Raw genomic sequence first — 24970 nt, forward strand, 5'->3', positions numbered from 1 at the left:
TAAACTGCATTGAAAAAAAAAAAAAAAGAAACTTCATGGCACACCTAAAAGCCCTAAGAAAAAAAAGAAGCAGACACACCAAAAAGAGTAGATGTCTGGAAATAATCAAACTCAGGGCTGAAATCAATCAATTAAAAACAAATAAAACAATTCAAAGAATCAATGAAACCAAGAGCTGGTTCTTTGAGAAAATCAACAAGATAGACAAATCCTTAGCCAAGCAAACTAAAAGGCAGAGAAATACTATCCAAATTAACAAAATCAGAAATGAAAAGGGGGAGAAAACAAGATACATTGAGGAAATCCAAACAATTAGGACTTATTTCAAAAGTCTATTTGCCACAAAATTTGAAACTCCAAATGAAATGGACAATTTTCTTAATCAATTCCACTTACCAAAGCTGAATCAAGACCAGGTAAATCAAATAAATAGTTCTATATCCCCTAAGGAAAGAGAAGCATTCATCAAAAGTCTCAGATCCACAAAAAGCCCAGGGCCAGGTGTTTCAGTACAGAATTCTACCAGACCTTCAAAGAAGAGGTAACTCCAGTTCTCTTCAATCTATTCCACAAAATAGAAACAGAAAGAACACTACCAAACTTATTCATTGAAGACACAGTCACCTTGGTACCTACAATTCACAAAGACCAACAAAGAAAGAGTATTTCAGGTCAATTTCCCTCATGAACATTGATGCAAAAATACTCAACAAAATACTTTGCAAACCCAATACAAGAACACATCAAAGATACCATCTACTATGACCAAGCAGGCTTCATCCCAGGTATGCAGGGGTGGTTCAATATATGGAAATCCATCAATGTTATCCACCATATTATGAAACTGAAAGGAAAAAAACACATGATAATCTCCTTAGATTCTGAATATGCATTTGACAAAATCCAACATCCATTCATGTTTAAAGTATTGGAGATATCAGGGATACAAGGCACATAGCTAAATATAGGAAAAGCAATATACAGCAAGCCTATAGCCAACATCAAACTAAATGGAAAGGAACTTAAATCAATCCCACTGAAATCAGGGACAAGGCAAGGCTGCCCACTCTCTCCATATCTCTTCAACATAGTTCTCTAAGTTCTTGCTAGAGCAATAAGACAATTAAAGAAGATCAAGGGAATACAAATGGGAAAGGAAGAAGTCAAAGTATCACTATTTGCAGATGATAAAGTGGCGGGATACAAAATCAACTCAAAAAATAAGTAGCTCTCCTGTATACAAAAGACAAAAGGGCTGAGAAAGAAATTAGGTAAACAAAACCCTTCACAATAGTCAAAAAGGACATAAAGTACCCTGGTGTGACCCTAACCAAGGAAGTCAAAGACTTGTATGAAAGAATTTCAACTCTCTGAAGAAAGAAATAGAAGAAGATATCAGAAGATCGAAAGATCTCCCATGCTCATGACTTGACAGGATTAACATAGTAAAAATGGTCCTTTACCAAATGCAATCTACAGATTTAATGCAATTGCCACCAAATTACCAACACAATTCTTAACAGACCTTGAAAGAAAAATTGCCAACTTCATATGGAATAACAAGAAACCCAGAATTGCTAAAACAATCTTCCATAATAAAAGATCTTCTGGAGGTATCTCCATCCCTGGTCTCAAGCTGTACTATAGAACAACAGTAATAATAACTGCATGGTACTTGCCTAGAAACCAACTAGTGGATCAACGGAATCAGATAGAAGTCCTAGAAATACACCCACACACTATGGACTCCTGATTTTTGACAAAGATGCCAAAACCATACAATGGAAAAAAGATAGCATCTTCAACAAAAGGTGCTGGTCTAAATGGATGTCTACATGTAGGAAAATGCAAATAGATCCATATTTATCACTCTGTACAAAACTAAAGTTCAGGTGGATCAAAGACCTCAGCATAAAACCAGACATACTAACCCTGTTAGAAGAAAAAGTGAGGAAGAGCCTTGAACTCATTGGAACAGGAGACAACTTCCTGAACAGAACTTCAACAGTACAGACTCTAAGAGCAACAATCAATGAATGGGACCTCATGAAACTGAAAAAACTTCTATAACTCAAAGGAAACTGTTATCAAAGCAAAATGACTGCCTGCAGATTGGGAAAGGATCTTCACCAACCCTATATCTGACAGAAGGTTAATATCCAGTATTTATAAAGATTTCAAGAAGTTAAACACCAACAAATCAAGTAACACAAATTAAAAAATTGGGTACAGAGCTAAACAGAGAATTCTCAATAGAGGAATATAGAATGGCAGAGAAACACTTAAAGAAATGTTCAAAAATCTTAGTCATCAGGGAAATGCAAATCAAAACCACCCTGAGATTTCACCTTACAACCATCAAAATGACTAAGGAATAACTCAAGTGACAACTCATACTGGATAGGATGTGGAAAAAGGTGAACTCTCCTTCATTGCTGGTGGAATGTAAACTTATACAACCACTTTGAAAATCAACCTGGCACTTTCTCAATTAGGAATAGTGCCTCCTCAAGATCCAGCTATATCACTCTTAGGCATATATCCAAAAGGTGCTAAAGTATACAACAAGGACATCCACTCACCTATGGTTGTAGTAGCTTTATTTGTAATAGCAGAAGCCAGAAACAGCACAGATGGCCCTCAGTTGAGGAATGGATACAGAAATTGTGGTATATCTATACGATGGAATATTACTCAGCAATGAAAAACAAGGAAAACATGAAATTTGCAGGTAAATGGTGGGAAGTGGAAAAAATCATCCTGAGTGAGGTACTCCAGAAGCAGAAAGACTCACAGGGTATATACTCACCCATAAGTGGATATAGAATATAAAATATAGGATAAAGATACTAAAATCTGTACACCTAAGGAAGTTAATCAGAAAGTTGTATGCTGGCTAAGATGCTCAAATCCCATGCAGAAAGGCAAAGAGGATGGACAGCAGATGAGGGAGAATACAGGGACAGTACAGGAGCCTACCAAAGAGGGCCTTTGAAAGGCCCTACCCTGCAGGGTGTCAAGACAGATGCTGAGACTCATAGCCAAATTTTGGGCAGAATGCAGGGAATCTTATGGAAGAACTGGGAGATAGTAAACCTGGAGAGGACAGGAGCTCCACAAGGACAGTAACTGTTCCAAAAATTCTGGGCACAGGGGTCTTTTGTGAAACTAATATGCCAGCCAAGGACCACTCATGGAGATGGCCTGAAACCCCTGCACAATAGGTAGCCTATGGCAGTTCAGTATTCAAGTGGGCTTCATAGTAATGGGGACAGGCACTGTCTCTGACAGGAACTCATTGGCCTGCTTTTTGATTTTGATCACCTCCCACTGAGGGGGAATCAGCCTTGCCAGGCCACAGAAGAAGACAACGCAGCCACTCCTAATGAGACCTGATAGACTAGGATCAGAGTGAAGGGGAGGAGGACCTCCCTTATCAGTGGACTGGGGAAGGGACAGGGGTGGGAAAGATGGAGGGTGGGATTGGAAGGGGAGGAGGAAGGGAGGTACAGGGGGGATACAAAGTGAATAAACTGTTATTAATAAAAATGTAAAAAGAACACAATAAAATGTTGAAAGATTTTTTAAAAACTATGCTGTTACACATAGTTTCAAACTATGAAAATATTGCCTGATGTCAGTTATTGCTCCTAAATATAAATAAATAAATAAATAAATAAATAAATAAATAAATAATGAGGAAGACTACTTCATACTCATCAAAGGAAAATTCCACCAAGATGGCATCTGTATTCTGAGCAACAATGCCCCAAATACAAGGACACCCACATTTGTAAAAGAAACATTAATAAAACTTAAAGAACATATCAATCACTGTACATTAATAGTGGGAGAAGTCAACATGTCACTATTATCAAGGGACAGAGCAATGGAAAAGAACTTAAACTGAGAGATAATGACACTAATGGATGTCATGAATCAAATGGACCTAACAGATATCTAGAGAATTTTTAAACCCAAAAAGAAAAGAATCTATCTTCTTTTAGCACCTCATGGACCCTTCTCCAAAACTGACCATACAGTAGGTCACAAACCAGGCCTAAAAAGATACAACAAGACTGAAATGATATCTTGTACTATATCAGACCATGATGGACTAAAGTTGAACCTCAACAATAACAGAAATAATAAAAAGCCTACACACACGTGGGAACTGAACAACTCCCTACTCAATGAAATCTAGGTGAGGAAAGAAATAAAGAAAGAACTTCCTACAGTTCAATGAAAATGAATGCACATCATACCTAATCTCGTGGGATGCAATGAAAGCAGTCCTAAGAGGACTTTTAATATCACTAAAAGCCTTCATAAGCTATTGGAGACATCCCATACAAGCAACTTAATGGCACACCTGAAAGCCCTAGAAAAAAAGAAGCAAACACACCCAACAGGAGTAGACCACTAGGAATAACCAACATCAGGGCTGAAATCAATAAATTAGAAGCAAAGAAAATAATTTAAAAAAATCAACGAAACCAAGAGCTAGTTCTTTGAGAAAATCAAATATATAGACAAACTCTTAGCCAAACTAAGTAAATGGCAGAAAGACACTATCCAAATCAACAAAGTCTGAAAGGAAGACAGAGAGATAACAGACACTGAGAAAATCTGAAGAACCATTAGCTCTTATGTCAAAAGCCTATATGCCACAAAATTTGAAAAATCTAAATGAAATATACAATTCTCTTGTTAGATTCCACTTACCAAAGTTGAATAAAAATCAGGTAAAGATATTAAAGAGACTTATACTGCCTAAAAAAATAGAAGCAGCTATCAAAATCCTTCCAAAAAAAGAGCCAAGGGCAAGATGATTTCAGAGCAGAATTCTACAAGAACTTCAATGAAGAGTGAAAACCGATATTCTTCAAATTATTCCACAAAATAGAAATGGACACAACATGACCAAACTCCTTTTGTAAGACCACAGTTACCTTGATAAATCCTAAAAGACCCCAAAAGAGAAAGAAATCTTCAGACCAATCTCTTTTATGAACAATGATGCAAAAATACTCAATAAATTAACCACAAACCAAATCCAAGAACATACCAAAAATATCATCCAACATGACCAAGTAGGCTTCATTCCAGGCATGCAGGGATGGTCCAATATATGGAATCTTAATCCATCATATAAACAAATTGAAAAAAAAAATAGCACAGGATCATTTCCTTAGAAGCCAAAAAAGCATTTGACAATATCCAACAGTTATTCTTGTTTAAATCTTGGAGTGACTGGGGACAGAGGCACAGATCTAAAAATAGTAAAAACAATATACAGCAGTCCTATAGCTAACATCAAACTAAATGAAAAGAAAGAAATCAATTCTACTGAACTCAGGGAAAAGACAAGGCCACACACTCTCTCCAAATCTCTTCAGTACAGTACTCAAAGTCCTATCTAGGGCAATAAGACAACTAAAGGTGATCAAGGGGATACAAATTGATAAGGAAGAAGTCAAAGTATTGCTATTCACATATATGAGAGTATATAAAAGTGACCCCAAATATTCTACTGTAGGAAACTCCTACAGTTGAATAACACTTTATCAAAAGTGGTTGGATATAAAGTTAACTAAAAAAAAAAAATCAGTAGCACTCCTGTATGCAAAAGACAAATGGACTGAGAAAGAATTAGGAGAACAACACCCTTTACAATAGGTAGGAAAAAAACAAAACAACATAATGTATCTTGGAGTTATCCTCAACAAGCAAGTGAAAAACCTGCATGAAAAAAAAAAAAAAAACTTTAAGCCTCTGAAGAAAGAAATGGAAAAAGATACCAGAAGAGAGAAATATCTCTCATGCTCATGGGTCAGTAGGATCAACATAGTAAAAATTGCTATCATACCAAAAACAATCTATAGATTAAATAATATTCCCATCAAAATATCAACACAATTCCTTAACGAACTTGAAAAAAACAATTCTCAGCTTCATATGAATAAATAAAAAAGCCAGAATAGCTAAAACACTCCTGTACTATAGCAGATCTTCAGTAGGTATCACCATCCCTGATCTCAAGCTCTACTATAAATCAATAGTAATAAAAAAATGCACGGTACTAAAATAAAATCAGAATGGTGGATGAATGGAATTGAAGTGAAGAGTCATAAATAAACCCACACACCTATCGACACTTGATTTTTGACAAAGAAGCCAAAACCATGCAATGGAAAAAGGACAGCATCTTCAACAAATGGTGCTGGTCTAACTGGAAGTCTACATGTAGAAAAATGAAAATAGATCCATATTTATCACCCCACATCAAACTACAGTCCAAGTTGTTCAAAGACCTCAACATAAAACCAGATACACTAAATCTGTTAGAAGAAAAAGTGGGAAAGAGTCTTGATCTCATTGGCATAGATAATAAATTCCTCAACAGAACACCAAGAACACTGGCTCTAAGATCAAGAATTAAGGAATAGGATCTCATGAAACAAAAAGCTTCTATGAAGCAAAGAACTCTGTCAACAGAACAAAATGACAGCCTACAGCCTGGCAAAAGATCTTCACCAACCCTACATACAACAGAAAGAGCTAATAAACAATATATATAAAGAGCTGAAGAAATTAAACTCCAATAATCCAAATAATCCAATTTAAAACTGGGGTACAGAACTATACAGAGATTTCTCCACAGAGAAATATCAAATGGTGGACATTAAATGCTCAATATCTGTAGTAATCATAGAAATGAAAATGACATTCCATCTTAAACCCATCATGATTAAGGTCAAAACCTGAAGTGACAGCAAGCTAGTGAGAATGTGGAGAAAGAGGAACACTCCTCCATTGCTGGTGAGAGTGCAAACTTATACAACCACTATAAAAATCAATCCGATGCTTTCTCAGACAATTGGAAATAGTGTTACTTCAAGACCCAGCTCTACCATTCCTGGGCATATATCAAAAAGATGATCCACCATTCAACAAAGATATTTGCTCAACTGTGTTCATAGCATCTCTATTCATAATAGCCATAACAGGGAAACAAACTACATGTCTCTCAACCAAACCATTGTTTTACAGAAATTGTAGTACATTTACACAATGGAATGCACCTCGGGTATTTAAAAAATAAAGGAAACTATAAAATTTTCAGGCAAGTAGATGGAACTAGAAATGATCATCCTAAGTGAGTTATTCCAAAACCAGAAAGACATGCATGGTATATGCTCATTTGTAAATGGATAATGGCCATAATATTGGATAAACATACTACAATCTACAGACCTAAAGGAGCTAAATAAAAAGGAGGACCCTATGAAAGATGCTCAATTCTTATGCAAAAGTGGAAATAGAATCAACACCAGAAGTGACTGAGGAGAGGGAAGAGGATGAGAGCCTAACATACATATCCTCCAAAAGACTGCCCATTAGGGGTTCGAAACAGATGCTAAGATTCACAGCCAAACTTTGGGTAGAGCACAGGGAATCATAGGAAAGAGTGGGAGAATAGAATGTAGAAAGACCCAGAGCTGGCAGAACCTCCATAAGAAGACCAACAAGGACAACAAATCTGGGCCCATGGGGACTTGCAGAGATTGATGGACCCACCAAAGACCATTCATGAAGAGGAAACAGACCCCTGCTCAGATGTAGCTGATAGGCAGCTCAGTCTCCATGTTGGATCCATAGTAAGGGGAGAAGGTGCTGGCTTTGACATGGACTCTGTTGTCTGCTATTTGATCATTTCCCCTTGGTGGAGGGGGCATTGCTACGCCACAGAGGAAGAGGATGCAGGAAGTCCTAGTGAGACTTGATAGGCTGGGATCAGATGGTAGGAGAGGAGGGTTCCCTGTATCTGAGATATAGGAAGTGGGATAAGGAGGAAAGAAGAATGGATGGTGAGACAAGGAAGAGTCAAGGGAGAAGATTACAATTAGAATGTTAAGTGGAGAAATTATTTTTTAATTTAATTAATTTATTTATTACAACATGTTCACTTTGTATCCTTGCCATAGCCCCCTCCCTCATCTCCTCCCAGTCCCACCCACCCTCCTTCTTCTGCCCCTATGCCCTTTCTCTAGTCTCCCAATTGGGGAGGAATTCCTTCCCTTCTAGCTTATCAGGTCTCATCAAGGATGGCTGCATCATCTTCCTCTGTGGCCTTGCAAGGCTGCAACACCCAGGAGGAGGTAATCAAAGACTCGAGTTCATGTCAGAGAATTAAAAAAAAACAAATTTAAATTAAAAATAAATTAAATGTGAATAAAACAAACAAATAAAATTTAAAAAAAACAAATACAACAGGTAAGAAGAGTGTCACACACCTACTATTCAATGACTTGGAAAGCTCAGATCGTGTTAGTGTCATGAGTAAATGGCATCCTAAGAATTTAAATATACTCCCTGTCAAATTTCAAATGGAAGATGTTGATGAAGATCAACACACTAACCTATGCTTACATACAAAACAAAAGAAAATAAATACCTAAAACTCTATATTCCATGCTCAGCACTCAATGATGGTGATGTTGATGCCAGGCATGTTGGCCTAGATTTAAGCCCAACACTTGACTGGAGTTAGAGTTGTAAGTTCAAAACTAGCCTGGTCTACATACAAACTTTCAGGAAACATCCAGGAACTCTGGGACATTATGACAACACAAAACATGCTGATAATCAGATTAGAAGAAGAAGGATGAGATCAAAGGTCCAGAAGATATTTTCAACAAAATCATACAAGAAAAATTTCTTAACCTAAAGAAGAAGATGTCTATGAAGGCACAAGAAGCATACAAAACACCAAAGAGACTGGACCAGAAAAGAAAGTCCTCTTAGCACAGAATAATCAAAATACAAAACATGCAGAACAAAGAAAGAATATGAAAAGCTGCAACTGAAAACAAAAAAACAAACCAAACTAACCAACAAATCAGACAAACCAAAAAAAAAAAAAAAAAACAAGCAAAAAAGAAAAAGGCAAATCTATTGGAATTAATCCTGTATTCCTGTATTCTCAGTTAAAATGCTAGAAGTTGAACAGCTTAGACAGAGTGCTTCTGACTCTAAAACCTACAGAAGCCAAGACTAATTATTAACCATGCCCAGAAAGTTTCAATCAGCAAATGAAGAAAATAAGATGTTTCATGATAAGGTCAAATTTAAACAATATGTATCTATAAATATAGCCCAACACAGGGTGCTAAAACCACCACCACCACCACCACCAAAATACCAGGATTTACAATCACTGTTTTTTGATATCTCTTAATACCATTGACCCAAATTCAGCAATAAAAAGACACAGGCTCACAAAAATGGATGATAAAACAAAATCCACCCTTCTTCTAAATACATCAAACACAGCTTCACATCAAGAAAGACATTATCTCAAGGAAAAGATATTCCAAATAAATGAATTAGAGTATCAAGCTTGTAAAGCGATTTTAATATCTAACAAAACAGACTTCAAAAACAACTAATCAAAAGATGGTAAAGGACATGACATATATTAAAAAAAAAAAAAAACTCCAGCAATATAACATTTCAATACTTAACATCTGTGCCCCAAACATAAGAGCAACCAAGTTATAAAAGAAACCCTTCTGCAGATTACATCACTTCCTGGTCCTCATAAACTGATAGGGGAAGACTTCAATATATCACTCTCACCAATGGACAGGTCCTCCTGACCAAACTGAACAGAGAAATGGTCCAGATAACTAACATCAAAACACTACCCAAGTGTTGTTTACAGAACATCCACCTAAGCAAAAAGATTGTTCTCTCTTCTCAGCAACACATATATTGTTCTCCAAAATTGATGATATACTTGAACAGTGGAAGTCTCAAAAGATATAAGAAACTTGCAATAACCTCCTGCATCCTATCAGACCACAAAGGTTTAAAACATCACATCACCAATAACAAAATCAATAGACAGCTTACAAACTCATAGAAATTGAACAACACTCCATTGAATAAAAAATGGATCCAAACTGAAATAAAGAAAGAAATTATAGACTTTCTAGAAGTCAATGAAATGAAAACACAACATATCAAAAGTCATAGTACACAACGGAATTGTTGACCAGAAGACAGTTCATACCACTAAGTACATTTAGAAAAAATAAACAGAAAGATCTCTTAGTAGCAACTTAACAGCACACCTAAATACTCCAGAAAAAAAAAAAGAAGTAAACAAAACTAAAAGGAGTAGACAGTGAGAAATTACTGAACTGTGTCTTCACTGGTAAAACCGAATGTTTCCATAGGAAAAGAAAGGTGGATTCAATCAAAATTGATAATGATTAGATTTGAATAGTAGAGATCTCCTGAATAAGCAGAGGTAACTAACTGTTCTTCAGACAGTGTGGTCATTCAGTCCAAACTAACTTAATAAAGACTAGTGTTTTCTTCTTAAATGAAAAAGGATACTTTTGTTGTTTCATATTAAAAACAGTTAAGAGGTTTAAAATGTTTGAAGTAAGTTCAAAGGTATAAACTTGTTTGAGTTGGTATAATTTGGAGTGAATATAACATATTTGAGCAGTGTGGTGATAAACCATGCATTTAATCCTAGCAGAGACAAGCAATTCTCTATTAATTAGTTGTTTTCTAAATTCAGGAGTTACAATGACAGGGTGTTGGTGGTTCATAGCCTTAATCCCAGTGTTTGGGAGGCACGTGCCTTTTACATAACACCTGGGAGGCAGAGGTAGGCACATAGGATTTACAGTGATTTTATTTAAAAGCTGCTTGTAATAGGCAGGCAGAAAATCAAAGTGAATGCCCTTTATTATCTAGAAATATATACACTTTAAGGTATATTTGTAAACTTTCAAAGATTTTTTAAACTTTAATTGAGATATGCTTTTTCTATTAAAAAAAAACATTTTGCCCTATAAAAGATATAACATGCCTGAAAAGGTACGACCCTCACCCCTGAATTAGGGATGGGGCAGGGTTTTGATTTAATCTTTTCAGGAGAATAAAATCATCCAACTAAAGAATATGGAGATCTCTGGACACATGAACCTTCTGAAGAAAATGACAGATCACAAAAAAAATGTCAAAAGAGAAGGAGTAAACTGGCCAACAGATATCACTCACCTTCATGTTGTCTCTTCTGCCTTCTACAGACATAAGTGCAAATTGTCTTTATGTGATTACTAAAGAACAATCCAAAATCTTTATCTCATATCAGAAAAGCCACCTGGTAAGAAACAGAGGAAAACAGAAAAATAAGGGATGATTCTATTGTCACAGATCTCATAATCTTCTGGCATGATGTGACTTCTGTACTTACCACAAACTTCAATAATCAAGAATGTGTACAGTGTTTGTGAAAGAATGTGGGAGTGAGAGAAAAAGCCAAAAAATAAGACTAAAATATAGCCAAGTTTACATGAAAAGATGTAAGTAAACCCTAGCATGAAAAATTTGCACTGGTCCAGAGATACCTTTGATTTTATAATTAATACAAATTAAATAAACACGTATTTCACAACTGCTACCAGCAAACACAAAGTGACACCTAAACTGTTATATTTCTGACCCTCCATCTACTACTAACCTCCTTTCCAGAGAGCCTTTTTGCTCTGGAAGTGGAAAATGGAGTTGATCATAAAGATAAGCTATGGTTTGCAGTCCCTCATATCCCCTTGTAGGTTCAGGCACAGCCCAGCCCTTGTGGACACTCACACAGAAAAGAATTTTGGAGAATAATTTAGTTTCTGTTTCCTACTGCATGAATTATGTCACAAGAAGTGAAATATGCCCTATCCACTTATTTAAAACCAGGCACCCCTGACAAAATTCTGCATCTCAGAAATTCCTTTTATACCCTGGAATTGAATTTCGCTAAACCACGCCATTGTGGCCGGTGGAAGTTGAAAGGTTAAAAAAAACGTAATCAAATATTGCTGAAAGATGACCACCACCACCTCTTTTCTTCCAGTTTCAAAACGATTTGTAAAATTTGTTACACAAAGATGTATGTGGAATACAACATTCATCATTTCTAGAAATGAAACCTTCAGTTTTCCAATCTGTCCACTGCAAAACCAATGCCTGATATTTCTACTGCCCAGGCCACAAAATCCTCACTTCTCTGGACAATCAACTCTCAGGAAGGATCAGAGGCCACGGGTCTCTGACAAGATCACCACACAGAGACAAATAGAACCACAGCCTGAACCACAGTCTGAACCACAGTCCATCTCGGCCAAAGCAGATCAGGCTGTGATAGCTCAGCAGCCTGCTATTCCTGACCTGGAGACAATGGCCCCACACTCAGCATGACATGGCCTCTGGTCTCACCCACAGCTATTTAGAGCTACATCAGAGGAAAATCCCAGAACAAACCCATAAACTACCTCCCACTGTTGCTCCTGCCTGCTAGGCCTGCCCAGAGTACATCATTAGCTTGAACAATAGAGCTGAGTCTCAGGAGAGTAGTAGATCCTCTACCAGTGGATCAAAGATCAAATGATGCAGATAGCAGAGGCATTCTAGCTTTGCCCTAACCCCTATGGGCACACAGAATGCTAATGTTGTTATAAAAGAATGAAAATCCCAATTGTTCTCTTTTAAAACTTGCTAGCACAGAGAGGCAGAGAAAGCGTCCATCTGACCCTGCTACTCACCTCACCTCCAAGAGTAAAAAGCCCCAAAAGCTCACCAGTTCAGATGACAGCTCAGGGGAGATAGACCAAAGGAACCCTAGGCCAAAGGCTTTCTAGCTCAAAGCTCAAAAAGCCCAAAATCTACCATGCTAAAACTCCTTCCACTTTTACACTCTGTCTTAAATACATTTCAGCTGAAAGTTTCACTTTCTCTTTAATCCCTGTCAGCTGGTTTCTTGCTTTGCCTCTTGATCTAGGGTGAACATTATTTCATCCGGTGCACAGAGAGATTTTTGAATTAAAGGTATGTTCTAGGGCTGATGGAACCATAACATAATCACCGGTTTACAATAAATTGTAAGTTTTTGGAATTAAGGTTTGTGTTAGGGCTCACCCACACCAAACAAAGCACAGGTTTTACAGTTCACAATCTAAGGGATCACACTGGCATCAAATATCCTGCAACATCCTCATATTGGAAATGTTTTAAAATACAATCTTCCACTTTTCCAGGGCACCTGCTCATCTTCCAAAATACAGGTCATTTATGTTGCACATTCCATTACACGATCAGTGTCTAGTGCAATCGTCTCTACCTCATAGTTGGGAAGTCCTTCAGCCAAACTTCTGTCAAAGCCAAACAGTAACAACCATTAAAGAAACAAATGGCCATGAATTTGAAAGCAAGGAGTAGTTAATGGGAGCTCAATGAAAATGAGAAATAAAAAAAAAAAGAATATGGCTGTACCTAGGAATGTCGGAGTAGAAAGTTTATTATAGATAGACTAGAGAACATAGTCAGACACAGGAAAATCTGGGATAATCTAGAGTTGACATAACCCTGAGCTTTGTGAGATGAGAGGAGAGAGGGAAGTGGAGAGCCAGAACAAAGGGCCAGGAGGATAAATGATAAATGAAAAAGACCAGGTAACCAAAACAGTTGGAATATATAAGCATGGAGGAGGGCAGCTCAACTCCTGGGCTAGAGATCTGTGTTTGACACCCATACCTTGTAACAGGTAAGGACTGAGGGATACTGGAAGAACCTGACAGCCAAATCTGCATTGATTGTTAAGTAGCCACCTTAACCATTCATCCCAGCATTTGAGAGGTATAAGTAGAGAGGAATGAGAAGGTTGAAATGATTTCATTATAATCGCAAAAAATATTTTTAAAAGTTGAAAATGGCCTTATGGTCCAATATTCCTCAGGTACTTCAAGTGTGTATTAGAGCACACAAAGTATTACTCACACCTTTTCTATCAGGTTGTTCATTTTCAATGAGGGGGGAGGAAACATGCCTGTTAGTCACTACCACAGCAGTTTATCCAGAACTTCTGTGTTGTTTGAACTCGTGCAACTATAGAAATTTGCTTCCCAGAAACAAGTTCAGCAACTAATCCATATTCTTGATTCCCTTTGTGTATGACTCCCCCCAAATGTACAGTTTTCACTTTTATTGACCATCTAACATTGATTATCTGACTCATTACTATCTTCCCTCCTCCCCTCCCTTTCTGTGTTGTGACTATACCAGCTTCAAAGTAGGTCAGTGAACTCAATTCTTACACAGGTCCCTCTTTATTTGTAATTGCTCACCTCCAAAAAATTTATCAGAGTGCTCAGTGGACATTCATTCACTGGTTTCTTTTACTTCACACTCACCAGTCAAGGTCCACCTAAAAAGAGCTGCAGGACAATGTTCTAGGCACTGGGCAGTAGGGATAGCATTCAGTGCTCAAAGAAAGTCTCGATTACATAACATGTGAAAGGTTGATCTACAGGAGACATTGCTTTAAGCAAAAACAAATATCAAACCACTAGAGAAAAAAATGAATGAAATTCTTAATGACTGGGGATTATCAGAGAATATTAACTAATAGGAGACTAGGGCAGTGATGCATCAACAAAATAAAATTTAATAATGCCAACACCTGACTTTTAAGAAAAGATTTATTTATTATGTATACAATGTTCTGTGTGCATCTACACCTGCATGCCAGAAGAGGGCACCAGATCTCATTATAGATGGTTGTGTGCCACCATGTAGTTGCTGAGAATTGAACTCATGACCTCTGGAAGAGCAGCCAGTGCTCTTAACCTCAGAGTTGAAAAACCGCATAGGCATACTTACTTTGAAAAGGAATAGGCCATTCTGTGCTAGAGGGAAATCCATTAATAAGATGCTGTTTGACCTTACTCCTGTGTACAATGTTAGCTGCTGAGACCTGTAACCTGACAGACACAGATTTAGCTAATAGCTTCTGTCTCAAATTTGAACTGACATAACATAACAGTATCAATGAGGATTGTACATATGGGCATAGGAGAGTCCCTTAATTTGGCATTAAATATTCACTGGATCAAGCTACCTGAACCAAATTGTACACCCACCAATGTGATCTGTTTTCATTTATGAATTAATAAATACGTGTTAGGAAATTACAAGTAAAAAACCTCCTCCTGCCTCAATTCAGTCCTTCTTCATAATGCTACCCCCTCCAGCCTACTGCCTTAAACTTTATTCTGAACAAGCAGGGAGTGGGGGGGGTGTACTTTAGTCCCAGCACTTTGGAGACAGAAGTAGGTGGACTCCATGAGTTCCAGGCCAGCCTGGTCTACAAAGTGAGTCCAGGATAGCCAGGATTACATAGAGAGACCCAGTGTCAAAAACAAATACAACAAAAACCATAAAACAACACCAACAACAAAACACTCTAGTCTGTGATCTAGCTATTTCTTATCCTGTTTTCCCCTGCAGTGTACATAATAACTGTTTCTCCTATTCTGGTCTGAACACAGAAGCTCCACATGGAAATCCTTTTCCTGTTATGAAATGGAGAGTTCATTAAATGACATATGAGTAATTTTAAAACTGTGATGTGGTACAGCCCTTTAACTAAAGAATTTAGGAAATTTCATGAAGAAGAAACATGGTCAATGCCTTGAGGAAAGACAAACTGGGATCAAAGTGACCTGCATCACACTAGTTTGTCTCAGAAACATTTTTCTATGAGGCTGAAGATTCAACTGTTCTAGAATTAATATGCCTTTCCAAAAAGAAATGACTGCACACACAATTTAAAGATAATAAAGAAAATTCCCTTTAATGACAGCATACTTTCAGCTCTGGATAATGCTCGAAAGGAGCCAGGTGAGAACAGACTTTACATTCCACATACCCTGTCACCCTAAGTCACTTTCAGATTCAGGCCCTAGGTTATGTTTGGAACAATTTAAATGTGGATTGGAGACTAAGTGGTCTAGCCACTTAGAGAGATGATTTACTCAGGGAGATTTACACACCAAAAAATATACCCAGAATTATTTCTTAAGAAAAACCAGAAGTTCCCTCCTCAGTGACAATGTCCTAAATGGAATACCTCAGAGAATGAGAAAGATAGGAAGAGTAGGTCAAAAAGATAAAAGCTGCAGTGGGAGGTCTGATATTTTTTACAACATCTCAAATCATTTAATTTACCAATGAAGACTCTGGATCTTAATGATAGGATGAAAGCCAGGTAGCTCAGAGAGGCAGACAAAGCACCCAGTTGACAGTCTCAGGCCTAGGTCCCAGGATGAATCCCTTTCTCACAGGCCATCTAAAACAACCTCCTGATGACTAAATTTCCTCACTTCCCCTTCCAGGGTCTCTCTATTCTTCCTCCCAACTCCTTCTTACCCTCTATATTTTTTCTTAATATTCCTATGTTCACTTCTTGTCAACTGGATTTATACTCTGCATCTTGGCCTATGGTTGACTTCATTCAATTCTGCTTACAATATTGGAACAGAAAGCTCTTGGATTAAAGGTGTTTGTTATGGCTCAAACACACCACAACTATTTTTTTCAGTAAATAACACAATCTTTGGGTTCACAGTGAGCAAATATCCTGCAACAGAGGTCTTTTACAAGCTATGTCTCATGCCAAGTAATCTTATTAGAAAGAAGAGCATTCGATATACTTGCAGGGAAAAAAATAGAATGGGAAAAAAAGAATGAAATGACTTCTGTGAAGTCAACACAAACTATCACACAATGGGATAAACTCAGGAGGAGTCTAGTACAACAATGCTATATGAAGGGAGCACAGGGTATCTCAAGAACAATACTGACCAAGCCTACAATGGCTTTGGGACTGAAAACTATAGCTCTATGGCTGGGAAGAGTTGGATTGCCAGGTTCTAAAGCACTGCCTTCCTAAAGACCCTGGTCCTTGGACCATTACCAGGTCTCACAAGTGATACTTGCTTTAGAGAAAGACATCTGTGTTGTTCTCTGTACATTGGGACCTTATGGAAAGTTCTCAAGGCCCTAGGCTGGCTCTATCAAACTTGTTGTTGGGTTTGGAGAGATCTATGTCATTCTCCATACATGAGGGCCTCAGATAAATGTTGGTTGATCAGGCCAACCATCAACACAACAGAGTTTTTTCTTTTCAAAGAGTTGTCACCTGTGTAACCCTGGTGACCCTTATGGGGCAGAACTATGCATTTCTCAAGTAGAAAACTGGAACTTTATGGGACACCAGGCCTTAATATTGGTTGTGACCCTGTAATGTTCCCTTGAGCAGATTGTTAGAAGCCTATTATTTGATTTGAGGATGCATCTTGTGGCTGGTTTTAAATCAGTTTCCCATTTGCTGTGGTTTGTAGCCACATTTCTGGATAATCCTGGTGAGCAAACATGTATGTTCCAGGATCCTAATCTCTAACAGCCCTGGTAGCATACTACTTATCTGTGGAGTGTTTTACAGGTAAATTCTAACTAAATTCCTCAGCTAAATTCTAACTGGTGCCACTAGTTTGTCAGTAATGGTAAATCCTTTACATCATCTATTCTACTCTTCTATATCTCAGCTTAATATTGGTCAGAAGATTACCTATCCAAGGAAAAGCCTGAGGATAACCAAAAGAATGGGAAGGTATCTTATCTCAGGGTTGAGCATTTGTTCTGAGTAGCCCAGCTACCTTATAATAGAACATTCAATGCCACAGAAAATACCTACCATTCCTGAAGCCTATATGATATCTCGGTCATTGTTAATTATGTTAGTTAGCCAATCACCTTGTAAAAAGCTTGCCCTTGCTGAATGTCACCCAATCCTGTAACTGTTAAACTAGAAATTCCTGGTACTTCCTCAAACCCAAATCAGAACCCTGCCATGTAGCTGCTTGGGGCTCTCCTCTCTGATTTACTGTGTTGGTGATGGTGGACAGACCAAGCTAAATCCCAAATAAAGTTCTTTGCTCTTGCATATGTCATCTGGCTCTTGATGATCTTTGGGGACCCTAAGATCTGGGCATAACATTTGGGGGATCATACCTGATCCCCAAGACCCACAAGCACCACTAGAACATAGAGGTGAACACCAGCTTGTAAGGGAGCACTTTGTCCATGTCTGTCTGTGTCTGTTTGTCTGTGTCTGTCTCTGTGTTTCTCTAATTTGTGTTTTTGGGCCTTGAGGCAAAATTTGTATGGTCAGAAAGGTTGGAGCCAATGCTCTGGAGAGCTGTGTACTTCCAGAACCCCTCAAAGGGGAGCATCTGTAAAGGAAATTGAGCACCCAGTTTTCTGTGATCTCTGGATCTCAGAGGGTAAGAATGTGCCCCTATCTGTAAAGGGTGGTAGAGAACCCAGTTTTCTGTGATATCTAGATCTTTGGATAAGAACAAGGCAGGTAGACCCTGCAGCACAGATTCTCTGATGCCTGACTTTCAGTTTTTCCACTGCACTATTGGTGAGATCTGTTGTCTGGTTCTGGGTGTTTTCTACTGCACAGACAGTGAGACCTGGCTGTTGTGTCATTTTGTTTGACTGTCCTTTCTGTCGCTGCCTGTTTTTTGTTACTGGGACTCACTAAGGACACAGGACAGAATCCTTATATCCCCCTAGACTTGATTCTTTCCCATTTCAGGGAGGCTTGAACCATGCTCCACAGGCTACAGTGACAATGGCAAGGAGGTGCCAAGGGATGTATGCAGTATATGGAGCTCCAAGCTTGGCAACTCTGCCACTGGTCTCTGGTCTATGGTCTGGCAGAACTTGGCCACTGCTCTGGCAGAGCTTGGCTGCTGCTCTGGTAGAGAGCAACAGGTATGCTGCTGCTCCAGTCTCTGGTCTGGCTGAATGCAGGGAGTCATTCCAAACTCTGGTGTAGTTGGGTGGAGACTGATTTTGGGGTGGGCCACCACTAATGGAACAAGATAGAGGGCCCATAGAGAGACAGGCCACTGTTCTCAGTTTTGGTATTTTCTTCTTCTTCCATTCTCTTTGTTTTCATGCCCTGTATCAGGTACATTCTTTTCTTGTGTTGTTCTTTTGTGATTTTGTTTGCTTGTGATGTTTTCAGTGGGCACATGACCAAACATCTGTGCTCCATGGTGACTTTGCCTGCCCCATGCTCCCAGCAGTACAAGCTGGGACCCCTCTGGTTGCCAGTGGGAGCACACATTTCCACATTGTTGGCTGGAAAGGCTCAGTTGGAGAGGGGTCTGTGTGCAGAAAATCCTGCTAGGCTGGACCTTGTTGCCTCCTTGTATCCTCTCTGAGGAAAGTCGATGACCTGAGGTTAGATCTGGCTTGGAACAATGATTGTCAAATATGCTCATAGCCAAAATGTAATGCGATAATTACTACTGTTATTATTTGGTTAGGGTCCCCTGTAGCCCAGCCTGGCCTGAAACTAAACAGCTATAAGATGACCTTGAATTTATGATCCTTCTTCTCCACCTCTTATCAACTGAGCTACACCCCCAATCCCTCAAACTTCTTGTATTGAACCATAGGTGGCTCCAACAAGGAAGTGGACCGAACCCGAAAGGAAAAGGCTTGGCTTCACTGAGCTCCTGGGTCTGTGCCAGTGTACTGGCACTGTGCCAAGAATACCCACCTGGCACATGGTTTATTAGCCTGAATGCACTTATGAAATTGTCACCTGAGAACTAAGCCAATTCTTTTTATTTTTATTTTTTATTTATACAGTGTTCTGCCTGCACGTGTGACAGCAGGCCAGAAGAGGGCACCAGATTTCATTATAGATGGTTATGAGCCACCATGTCGTTGCTGGGATTGAACTCAAGACCTTTGGAAGAGCAGTCATTGCTTTTTAACCTCTGAGCTATCTCTGCAACCCAGCCAATTCTTTAGGAGAGGTCTCAGACTGGCAACTACAAGAATTTTGTTAGAAAATCTTAGAAAGCACATGTATGATTGTGGTTTGCTTAGGTGGGGATGTAATACCAGGATCACACGGCCCTCAGAGACCATTAGGAGATGACATGATGCAAGAGCAAGCTAGCTTTATTACAAGAGTGATTGAACTCGGGCCCAAGTCTCACTAACACAGCAGTAGAGAACTGGGAACTTGAGCCCTGAGTGAGCAGGGTTTTTAAAGTGAAAGACTCTAAGAAGGTGGGTTTCCATAACAGCAAGGAGGGAGATACATGTTTCCATGAGAGAAAGCAGGGGGATTCATGCCTTGATGTTACAGAATTGGGTAGAAGCCATAGGGGAGAGGTGACCGTTTACATAATCACATTTCCCTGGGAGATTGTCTCTATTTTTTACTAAACATTTATTCTGTCATATTTCCTGGTCGCCATTGCTTGGAGAGCTAACTTTGCATTCTGCCAGGTGCACATTCTCTGATATTTCCTGGTACCTGAGTTCAGCTCCTGGTCAAGATGGTGCCTTATTTCAAAATGGAGTCACACAGGCCAACTTAAACTCCTCAGGGAACTTCTGTCAATGTGTTCTCCAAAATGCAAAAGGACTTAAGTGAAGGGTGCAGTGGAGGGTGGGGAGAGGGATAGATGAGGAATTCACCACGTCTGGGTATCTACTCCTCTCCCCAGAAAATGAGTTGATTTACTTAATCACTAGTGCAAGAAATAATAGCTAGAATGTATTTTAAGTTCAAGGTCTAAAAGTGAGGCTGCAGGGGTCCTTTTGGCAATGCTTTTGCAGCATTGCATCCATTCACTTGCAAGGTTTGTAAATTCACCCTGAGCAATGAAGGAAAGGAATGGGAGGGAAGTGAAGGGGAGGAGAGGGTAGGGAAATGGAAGGGGAGGGAAGGAACATGTTCAAAATCTTCCTGGCAAGAAAACGAAAAGGAAAAAAAATCCTGGTTAATGAATTTCCACCTTTTGTGTGTTCAGGAATTCTTAAGTTGTGTTTATGTGTACATCCTTTCATCATATTTACATATATGATGAAAAAGCTTGCTGAATAATGATGTTTCAATGTCTTCCTTACATTTCAACTGAACTATTTTTGGGCCCTAAATCTAGACCCAATTCTTATCAATATTTGGAGGTTTTGCCTGTTTTGAATGTGTTGTTTAATTTTCCTCGTTAATAGTGTGTCCACAGTCCATTACACCAGGGTCATCATACTTGGGTCTCTAGAAAATTAATGAAAAACAATAAACAGTACTTATAATGTTAGTGACTAAAATGAAAGTAACTGAATGCATTGTACAATGATCTCAGATGATATTTTCACACAGGTCATTTTATGATGAAATCTTTTCATGAGGAACAAAATGCCTGTTAAGCTTAGGGTTTGTTTACAGCATGCTCTTAAAAACAAGGTTCAAGATGCATCCTGAAGTCATAACATCTAATGATGTACAGAGAGGACACAATCAGCTTTGTGGATATGGTCTCCTAGGGATAAGTATGGCAGGATGCAAAGCCCAGGACATTTTCTGAGGACCTGACCTCTCATAAAACCTAATGAAAATATAGACACTTTGCAGAAAATGAACATGTACATAAAACCAATTATGTATAAAACATGTATACAATGAATGTCAGGAGAAGGACCAGGATAAAACTAACAGAAAATAAGTAGCACTGTTGTTGTACCTGTAATTTCTACTTATCTGGAAGGCAGAGACAGGAAGACTGTTAATCCCTGTATTTAAGGCAGAGCATCTGCATAAAGAAAAGCAATGCTTTGCTTCTTCTGTTCCTTTTTTACCTCTTCCTCTTCCTCTTCTTTCTTTACCTCATATATGTGAAGGAAATGTTCTACCCCCAAGCTATATTTCTAGCTTCTGTACAAAACAGACAGATACACATAGTCTTTGCATATGATAAAGCCAGATGCTAAAACTCACTAAAGCTTAAAGAAAGTAACTTGTTATGGGATAAATGAAAGAGAACACAGAGAAGGCAACAGACATAGAGGCTGTCCTACTAACAGCAGAAACAGAGGAAAGATAAAAAATATTTTAGGAGAAGTTTATTACAGATGGCATAATGGCTGGCATTAAGAAATAAAGTGCTCTGTGTTCCCATCCTCTAGGTGGGAATTTTGTACTACTATCAGATTAATGAAAACTTTGTTAATAGCATTTACTGTTTAAAATGTTATTTGTCCTTCTGCAGATAGTTACTGTTTGTGAATTAGGTACTCAGTACTGTGCTAAGTCCTGAACACACAAAAATGAATCATACAAACATCATTTTTTCTCTATAAGTTTACAGTCTTGTGGCGTAATCCACTAAAAACAAACCTATAGACCATGCATAGAAATGTGTATATCATTATAAATTACACTGTGAAACCTAAAGAAAAGCAATAGGTACCTAACACCCCAAAAGGAATAAAGCATATACATATTCAAAGGCCTAGAGGTGAGAAAATTTTAGTTCAGTAGGGGAAATGAAAGAAGGTGAATTTGCTTGAAATATACTAGGGAAGAAGAAAGGAACAATAATAATGATGATGATGATTAAAGAGGAAGCCAGAGGGGCTGAAGAGATGGCCTAGTGATGAAAAATACTTTCTGTGGGGCTGCAGAGATGGTTTAGAGGTTAAGAGCTCTGGCTGCTCTTCCAGAGGTCCTGACTTCAATTCCCAGCAACCACATGGTGGCTCACAACCATCTATAATGAAATATAGTGCCCTCTTCCGGCATGCAGTTGTACATGCAAACACAACATTGTATACGTAATAAATAATAAGTCTTAAAACAAAACAAAACAAAACATTCTCTGCTTTTTTTTTTTTGCCAAGTTTCTAGCATGTCCATGGTGGCTGTTAATCTTCTGTAGTTCCTGTTTTAGGGAATCTGATGCCATATGACCTCCTGAGATATTAGGCACACATGTGGTACACTTATATTCATAAAAGTAAAATACTCTTATCACTCATCTATGCAAAAGGTAAAAATATGCCACTTCCAAAAAGGGAGGTCAGTGGGCATAGTGGCACACACCGAATCTCTGTGTGTTTGAGACCATCCTTGTCTACAGCGTAAGTCCAGACCAGCCAAAGCTACATAGGGAAACCCTGTCTTAGAAAGCAAAACAAAAACAACAACAAAATAAAGCAAAACAAAACAAAAACAAACAAGTTCATAAAGCAAGTGTGGTGACACATGCCTGTAAATGGAGCATTAGGAAGTTCAGGAATGAAGGTTAATCTGGACTATATGAAACTCTGTCTCAAAAACAAAACAACAGCAACAACAACAAAATTGCACAATAATCTGAGTGTCTGGGATGCTTTGGGACATTCAAATCTTTTATCTTAATTCTTTGCTACATAGGAAGCTATTAAGGAGTGTGGTTGTTTGAATGAAAGTGACCCCTACAGTCTCATATGTTTGAAAATATGGTTCCGTGTTGGTGGAGCTGTTTTGGAAAAATTAGGAAGTGTGATCTTGTTGAAGAGGTATGTCATTGTGGGTGCACTTTGAGGTTTTAAAATCCCACACCATTCTCAGTTAGCTCTTTTCCTCATACTTGTAGTTCAGGATGTACACTCGACCACTGCTCTCTCTGGTGCTCTGGCTGCCATTCCTGTCTGCCACTATGGTCCCTACCATGATGATCATGGACTTACCCTCAGAAACTCTAGGTACCCAACCAACTGTTTCTTCTATAAGCAGCCATGGTCATGATATCTTAGCATAGTGATAGAAAAGTAACTAAGATAAGGGGTTTAAAAACAGGAGAGAAATGATTTGATGTACACTTATCTCAAAGATCATTTTGTCCTGTAAAATTAATAGTAAGAGTTCAGAAATTTAAACACACACACACACACACACACACACACACACACTTCTCTGTGCTGCCCAGAAATGGGTCCATATGGCGTTGTTCTTGATTCCCAGCGTAACTTAAAGGAGAAACTTATACAATGTCCTGAACCCTTCATGTCCTGCAGATGAAGGAGGAGGATATCCTCTAATTCCTCACAGCAGAAACCCCCTTAGGTGGCACCAACCTTGACTTTCAGATGGAGCAATACATCTGCAAAAGGAAGAGTGATGGTATCTACAACATAAACCTGAAAAGAACTTGGAAAAAGCTATTGTTTGCAGCTAGAGCTATTATTACCATTGAGAACACTGCTGATGTCAGTGTCATCTCATCCACGAACACTGGTGAGCAAGCTGTGCTGAAGTTTACCACTGTCATTTTAGCAATTCCAGTTGCTGCCACGTTCACACCTGGGACCTTCATTAACCAGATGCAAGCGTCTTTCAGGGAGCCACGGCTTCTAGTGGTGGCTGATCTCAGATCTGACCAGCAGCCCCTCACAGAGGCTGCTTAAGTCAACATGCCCACCATTGCTCAGTGCAACACAGATTCTCTTTTTCTTATGTGGACATTGCCATCCATGGAACAACAAGGGAGTTCACTCAGTGGGACTAATGTGGTGGATGCTGGCCCAGGAAGTACTCCTCATGCATGGCACTACCTCCTGTGAGCTGTCATGGGAGGTTATGCTTGATCTTTACTTCTACATAGACCCAGAGGAGACTGAGAAAGAGGGGCAGGCTGCTGCTGAGAAGGCCATGACCAAGGAGGCATTCCAGAGTGAAGGGACTGCACCAGCTTCTGCCCAAGGTGGAAGACTGGTCTGAGGGTATGCAGGTGCCCTCGGAACCCATCCAGCAGTTCCCATCTGAAGACTGGAATGGCCAGCCAGACACTGAGGACTGGTCATCAGCTCCCACAGCATAGGCCACTGATTGGGTTCGAGCCACCACTAAGTGGTCCTGAGCTCCTTTGCAGAAACCTGTGCAAAAGGAAAAGGTGGAAGGAAAATAAAGTTCCTAAAAGCTGAAAATACGCACACACACACACACAGACACACACACACACATTTTATAAACAATAGTTTTGAGTGTTAGGTGTAATGGTACACTTCTGTAATCCTGGCTCTCAGGAGGGTGGGGCAAGATGGTGAGCTTGGGCTATGTAGTGAGATCATCTCAACAATAATGACAAGACTAGAACAACCAGAAATTGTTTTGAGGCTGGGGCATGTAGCTCAGTGGTAAATCATGTGCTAAGCATGCACAAGGTGGTTCTAGATTCCGTTGTCATCTCCAGAATACCAAACA

The 24970-nt window shown here is 38.9% G+C and overlaps 1 protein-coding gene across 1 annotated transcript in view; it reads left to right on the top strand.

The window, feature by feature from the left end:
* Nucleotides 1-24174, top strand: part of LOC132651052 (zinc finger protein 120-like) — a gene marked incomplete at its 5' end in the record, with an annotated part of 65336 nt that extends 41162 nt beyond the window's left edge. The window contains one exon of the mRNA XM_060376362.1: nt 23942-24174. Coding sequence (XP_060232345.1) covers nt 23942-24174 — 233 coding nt within the window. The remainder of the gene's footprint in view (nt 1-23941) is intronic.
* Nucleotides 24175-24970: the final 796 nt, after the last annotated feature.

This window comes from Meriones unguiculatus (genome assembly GCF_030254825.1).
Source record: "Meriones unguiculatus strain TT.TT164.6M chromosome 13 unlocalized genomic scaffold, Bangor_MerUng_6.1 Chr13_unordered_Scaffold_39, whole genome shotgun sequence".
Taxonomy (NCBI): domain Eukaryota; kingdom Metazoa; phylum Chordata; class Mammalia; order Rodentia; family Muridae; genus Meriones; species Meriones unguiculatus.